Here is a 7,430-nt window from a genome sequence, read left to right on the forward strand (position 1 = left end):
GAAATTTTTCTGCAGATAGAATGATAGTGAGGTAGATTTGGAGGCTGCAATGTCCAATATGGCAACCACTAGCTACATGTGATTATTTAAATTTAATCAACTAAAATTAAAAATTCAGTTCCCCAGGGTCACTAGCTATATTTCAAGTGCACATGTGCCTAGTGGCTACTGGATTGGACAGTGTGCGTTATAGGACATTCCCCTCATTGCAGAATGTTCTATTGGGTGGTGCTAATTGGAGTTTTGCAAAAATTAAAACAGATGGCATTTTCATTGCAGAAAGCAAAAAAAATAGAGTTTGACGTACGACTGAGGAAATAGACTGAACAAAAATTATTTCAATTTTAAATGAAAATTTATTATTACAACAAAGATGGCCTTAACCTTTCCCCTCAGCCTGACTAATCTTCAGACAGGCTTCTTCCTCACAATGGGGCCCCTGACTTCCTTTTTCTTAGGTCATTTTCTTTAGAAAACTTGGAATTGTAAAGGATTTCTTTGAACCTTTGAGATGTATGTGAGTCCTTTAAAAGCACCTTCCTGGTTTCGCAACCCAGGAATATCTTTCTCAATGACTTGGGAGCCAACTCTTTGAAATGTAATCATTAAAGGAGCTGGTACCCCTATCTCCCAGTTCCTGTGGGAGGATCGGAGCCTAACTTCAATGGGCACCTTGCTCCAGGTTACAAAATTAGGAGCTTATTATTCCTTTGGATAAGGCCAATTAGCAAACACTGATGGCCTATGGCTCCCGCCTGTAATATTTTCTAGTACTTTCCCACTTCCTAACCCCAGCCCTTAAAAAGCCCTATCCCTTCTGCCTCAGTGAAAGTTAAGTTCTGAGTTAGTTCTGACATCTGGCCCCTAATGCAACCAGTTTGAATAAAGTCTTTCTTGCCTACCTAACTTTGGTGCCATTTTTGCTTTGACATCAGTTTTCAGAAAGTGGAAATAGTCATTCAAAATAGTGTCTCAGTATAGCAAAAATAGTTTTGATGTTTTTTTTTTTTTTAAGATTTTATTTATTTATTTGAGAGAGAGAGAATGAGAGAGAGCCTGAGAGGGAGGAGGGTCAGAGGGAGAAGCAGACTCCCTGCCGAGCAGGGAGCCCAATGCGGGACTCAATCCTGGGACTCCAGGATCATGACCTGAGCCGAAGGCAGTCGCTTAACCAACTGAGCCACCCAGGCACCCAGTTTTGATGTTTTCTTAAGATAAACCAGCTATTAATGGTCTACACAGTTGTAATCATATAGTTATGTGAGCGAAGTGAAAGGGTTTGATTGCAGCGGCAGATCCAATTCCAGGATTTAAGGGTATAGAGCTGCAGAGACATGTAGCTGTGCTTGACACCACTTCAGCTCTACACATGCCTCTTTCCCAGTTTAACGCTCTTCCATGAAAATATGATGGGAAAGGAAACCAAGGTTTTGATCCACGAACACTTTCTTCTAGAACATGCTCCTCCTCTGGCTGAACACCAAAGTAAACCTCATCCAGGCTTAAAATGGTAGAGTTGGGTTCACGGGAGGAGACTGCCAGCAATCTACAGTAGTGTAGATTGTACACTTATCAATGGGGGATATGTTCCAAGACCCCAGGTGGATGCCTGAAACTGTAGACAGTACCAAACCATATATATATAATTTTTTTCCTGCATGATAAAGTTTAATTCATAAATTAGGTACACTAAAGAGATGAACAATAGCTAATAATAAAATAGAACAATTATAACAATAAACTGTAATAAACGTTATGAGAATATGGTCTCTGTCTGCCTTTCAGAATATCTCATTGTGTGGTACTCACCTTTCTCGTGATGATGTGAAATGATAAAATGCCTACGTGATATGATGAAGTGAGATGAATGATGCAGACTTTGTAATATAATGTTAGGCTACTACTGACCTTCTGAGGACTCACCAAAAGGGGGATCATCTCCTTCTAGACAATGGTTGTTGGAGGGTAATTGAAACAGTGAAAAGCAAAACCACAGCTGGTCAGGAAGGAGGGGGAAGGGGAAAAACTCCTGTATTTCCATTAGGATTTTCAGGCTCAGCCAAGGCCACTCCCAGCCTAAATCTACCCTCGTAGGCTTTTCTAGAATTTATCTTTTCTGAAAATTTCAAGGAATTAATTATCATGTCTTTTGGCTTCTTTTCAGCATTTTGAAAGATTTATTTATTTATTTTTAGAGAGAGAGGAGAGAGAGAGAGAAAGCACAAGCAGGGGGAGCGACAGAGGGAAAGAGATCATGACCTGAGCCAAAATTTGGATGCTCAGCCAACGGAGCCACCCAGGCACCCCCTTTCAGCATTTTGCCAAATTCGAATCACAATTAATGAAAAATACTTTCTCCTTAGAGAATAAATTTGGTGGTTTGTTGAGAGGTAGCTCTTTGGGATGACTTTCTTTCCTTTCTTACTAACAGCCTAAGGCATTTACTTCCATAACCACCTAAGCACCAAAGAGGATCAAGAAATGTTGGCTCCATCCAGCTCTTGTTCCTGGTTCATTATTTTTTTTTTATTATTATTAGTTTTTTTACCAGATTTGAAGAGTGATGCCCTCATGGGGGTGCTGGGGATGGTATGGGAGGAGTCACAGACTTTCAGTAGAACTAAAAATACCTAACAATATAGAGATACAGTTATAGATTTCAGGTGCTTTATAATTTTCAGGAAGTTTTCATGTCAATTATTTTAATCCTCTTAACAATCCTATGGGGTGGGTTTTAATATTTGACCATTTTACCCAAGACAATATGAAACAAAAATCCAGGAAGCTTAGAGACACCACAGGGCATTCATCTGACACAAGAGTTGTGTACCTCCACTGTCCCCACTTCTCACTGCCATTCTCTGTAAACCATGGCAAATTTGTGCTTGGGCTCTTACCACCTGACTAAAACTACTCCTACCAAATTGCCCCCTCCCCAACCTCTTTGTGAAAACTTTTCAGTCCTTGTCTATCCAGAGCATCATCAGCCCTTGACTTTTCGATTCTCAGACATCACTCTCGTTCGTTTTTTCCATGGCTTCACCAGTTGCCTTTAAACTTCTTCTACCTTAGAGCTTCGCAACAGACAGGAAGCAAAGAGATATTGATTGCTTTACCCAGGCAGGGCCTAGAAGTACAGAACCTCCTGGCTGATGGCCACCATTGGAAACATTTTTGTTCTGTGCTCCGATGAGGGCCACATAAGAAAAGTGGATCAGAAAGTGTGTCTCTCTCCTTCCCACAACACATGGAACTCACTGCTCTATTGAATAGCTCTGGTAGAGGCCAAGTTGCACATCGACTTCAGTAGCATGAGAAAGAATTTTAGTCTAAAATAGAACTGAAGGATATAAAATGGGAAAATCTCACACACATGTCCACAGGAATATAAAGCTTAAGGACTGGGAGACTGATTTCCTGTAAATGCCTGATTCATAGAAAACTGGTAATACTGGAATTTTCTTAAATGACAGGGAGTTGGTCAGGGGTTGCCTCATATCAACTTCGGGAATTTTTAGTTATGGCTTCGAGAGGCATCCATAAGAAATGACCCAGCTCGGGCTGGTCTCACAAAATAAGCTGAATTGAGCTTTGTTTGTGTGACTGGACTGGTTCTGTCTGCTCGGGAATTTTCCAAGGTGGTCTCCACTTGTTTTGATTTTCACAGACTCTAACTGAGCTCTTTTCTCTTTACAATCCTGGCCATAAATACAGCCCTTCCCCAAACCCTCAAGGGACTTGCCTGCAGTTTGCTTTTACCATTTACATGTCCTGACTGGCAATTCCTCTGCTATTCCCTAAAAACTTATCTTTTTGACACTTTTGAGCTTGCCTCAGTTTATCACTTTATTTAGGTTGACAAGGCCAGAAAGGGTAATCCACAGCTGGTGGGGGGGGGGGAGGCTGGAAGGGGTTCCCTCCCATTGGAGCAGCAATCAAAGGACCAAATTCAGTCTCCAAATATACAGCACCAACTACACTTTCAGTAGTCTCCAAGGTAGCTGCAGGATGACTGTCCTTACAATGCATTCTTGTTTATCAAGAGAAAACTTGATTGGGGGCACCTGGGTGGTTCAGTCAGTTAAGCAACCAACTCTTGATTTCAGCTCAGGTCATGATCTCAGGGTCGTGAGATCGAGCCCTGAGTCAGACTCCATGTTCAGTAAGGAGTCCACTTGAGATTCTCTCTCTCTCTCTCCCTCTGCCCCTCCCTCCTGCTCTGTCTTTCTCTCTCTCTCTAATAAATAAATCAATATTTTTTTTTAAAGGAGAACATTTGGGGGCACCTGGGTAGCTCAGTTGGTTAAGCAACTGCCTTTGGCTCAGGTCATGATCCCAGGGTCTTGGGATTGAACCCCACATTAGGCTCCCTGCTCAGTGAGGAGTCTGCTTCTCCCTCTCCCGCTCCCTTGCTTGTGCTCTCTCTCTCTCTGTCAAATAAATAAATAAAATCTTTTAAAAGAAATTTTAAAAAAAGAGAAAATTTGACTGGATTCAAAATCCATTCTCATCTTTGCGAGAACTCTACTATTACATCTGTCAATTAAAAAATGAGCTAATAGCCTCTTTAAGTATAATTTCAACCGTCATAAATTTTTGAGTGATTATAAAAATGTTCTTACTTTTTAAAAAGATATATTTATTTGACAGAGAGAGAGAGAGTGCACTTGAGCAGAGAGGGGTGGAGGGAGAGGAAGAGGGAGAGAAGCAGACTCCCAGCTGAGCACAGAGCCCCATGTGGGGCTCAATCTAACCACCCTGAGATCATGACCTGAGCCGAAATCAAGAGTCAGACACTAAACCGACTGAGCTGCCTAGGCACCCCCTTATTTTTTTATTACTTAAATAAATTTCTCACCAATAGTGATGATCAAGAATTGAGAATCAATTTTCTCTGAACAGAGGCAAATAACCACATCTGTTTTAAGATGACAGGGCATGTGGGTATCTAGAACCCTGACTCCCCCATGTACCAGCTGAGATGCCTCAAAGCCTACAACACTTCTGTCTGTCTATTCACTACGTTGATTCTCAAGCCAGTGTGCCCCAAGTCATGGCACCTGCAGTGTTTAGCTCCACCAGTACTGTGCTGGTCATGAGGACCATGGATTCCAAGAGCAACAGGGTCCTGGCCTAGAGCAGCAGTACTAAATTGGTTGAAAAAGCCCTTTCTTTTTATTTATTTATTTTTCATTTATTTATTTTTTTATTAACATATATTATTTGTTTCAGAGGTACAGGTCTGTGATTCATCAGTCTTGCACAATTCACAGCGCTCGCCATAGCACATACCCTCCCAGTGTCCATCACCCAGCCACCCATCCCTCCCACCCCCCTCCACTCCAGCAACCCTCAGTTTGTTTCCTGAGATTAAGAGCCTCTTATGGTTTGTCTCCCTCTCTGGTTTCGTCTTGTTTCATTTTTCCCTCCCTTCTGCTATGATCCTCTGTCTTGTTTCTCAAATTCGTCGTATCAGTGAGATCATATGATAATTGTCTTCCTCTGATTGACTTATTTCGCTAAGCATAATACCCTCCAGTTCCATCCACGTTGTTGCAAATGGCAAGATTTCTTTTTTTATGATGGCTGCATAATATTCCATTGTGTATATATATACCACATCTTCTTTATCCATTCATCTGTTGATGGACATCTAGGCTCTTTCCATAGTTTGGGTATTGTGGATGCAAAAGCACTTTCAACCAGACCTTCTACTCCAGCTCAGAAATTTTCTGGGATGCTAAGTTGGTAGAGAAAACCTTTGAAACAGATATGAGCCTAAACTTCTAAAACTGGTCAGTGATTGGGCCCCGCATCCTCCTCCTGAAAGCGGCTGGGTTTAACCTGCTCACGATGCCCAGCTGTGGCCCAGCTGAGGTCACCAGGACAGTGAGAGTCCTGTATTCCCTCACTCCTTGCTCCCCACTGCCCCTCTCTCCCTCTTCAAGCAGAGAGGTACACTCTCTTCCCCATGGAGAAGAAGGCTCCCTCTGCCTCTCTGGCCCCAGTGACAGTGCCACCAACTGGATCCTACCGAATATTTGTGATGAAGATGCTAAAGGAGCTACCAGACCTTGCTGCCATTCCCTCTGTCCCCTCACTGCTGCTTGTCACTGCCCATTCCTGCAGAGGCAGGTGCTACTGCAGTTCTGCTGGCTGTGGGGAGACTCCATACCTCTCCCTAGAGACTGCCTCTGGTGTCCCATCAGATGATGAGCAGTCCCCAGTGCATTCTCTTGGGCTCCAGCTCCTGGAGAACGTTATGAGGAATTACATCTTTAAGATAGTGTTTATCAAGAAATACAGATCACCTCTTTCCCCAAGATGTTGGGAAAAGGATCTTCTTATCTAGGTCCTGCTAAGCTGTGTTCTGAGTCATGTTGCATATTCTGATGCCCATGGATTCATTCAGAGCAATTTGGAAGAGAAAAAAAATCTGAAGGGACAATACACTATTAGAAAGTTTATTCATTTCATTGCAAACATAAAATCTGACATTAAAAAGTCAGCTGATAATATCAGGAAATGAAAACACATTGGTGTTTCCTAGGAGGTTTTGTCCTTAGCCCTCTTCTCAGTTAACCCATTCTTGGTGGGTAATCTTATCTACTCAATATACATCTGAAGGTTAAGTGCTTCAACTCTGGGTCTCCAAGCTCAGAATTCCTCCCCTGAGACCCAGGCCCAATAGCCAACTGTCTGCTGGACTTGTAGTCCCCCCAGTCAGTTAAGACTGCAAGTTGAAAATAAGATAATAAAAGGAATTCAGGGTTGCTTGAATTCAGATAATAAAGACAGGCTTGGAGATGTAGGTGTCTGGGCATTACTTCAGGGCATAACTCTACCATTTTCTTTTCTTTTTAGATAGAGATCCATCCCTAGGACCTTCCTTGAGCCCATTTCCCATCATGGTGAAGACAGGGTTAAGAACCATTCCTGATCCTAGAAGAGAACACAGTCAGTAACTTCTTTGACATCGGCCATAGCAACTTCTTTATAGAAGCAAGGGAAAAGAAAGAAAAAATAAACTATTGGGACTTCATCAAAATAAATAGCTTCTGCACAGTGAAGGAAACAATCAACAAAACTAAAAGACAACCTATGGAATGGGAGAAAATATTTGCTAATGACATATCCAGTAAAGGGTCAGTACCCAAAATATATAAAGAACTTCTAAGACTCAACACCAAAAAATCAAATGATCCAATTAAAAAATGGGCAGAACACACGAATAGACATTTCTCCAAAGAAGACATACAGATGGCCAACAGACACATGAAAAGATGTTCAACATAATTCATCCTCAGGGAAATGTATATCAAAACTACATTGAGATATCACTTCCCACCTGTCAGAGTGGCTAAAATCAACAACACAAGAAACAACAAGTGTTGGCAAGGATGTAAAGAGGAACACTTGTGCACTGTTGG

At 41.9% G+C, this 7,430-nt stretch overlaps 1 gene segment (V, D, J or C); it reads left to right on the forward strand.

Moving 5' to 3' along the window:
* The first annotated feature begins 4,981 nt into the window (after positions 1-4,981).
* On the forward strand, positions 4,982-6,882 carry LOC135365588 (T-cell receptor alpha chain constant-like). The segment is given in 3 exon segments: positions 4,982-5,125; positions 5,671-5,889; positions 6,865-6,882. Coding segments are annotated over 3 exon segments (381 nt in total).
* Positions 6,883-7,430: the final 548 nt, after the last annotated feature.

Source organism: Mirounga angustirostris, unplaced genomic scaffold (assembly GCF_029215605.1).
Source record: "Mirounga angustirostris isolate CCGP_5_RB_7025 unplaced genomic scaffold, mMirAng1.0.hap1 SCAF_8, whole genome shotgun sequence".
In the NCBI taxonomy this organism is placed as follows: Eukaryota; Metazoa; Chordata; class Mammalia; order Carnivora; family Phocidae; genus Mirounga; species Mirounga angustirostris.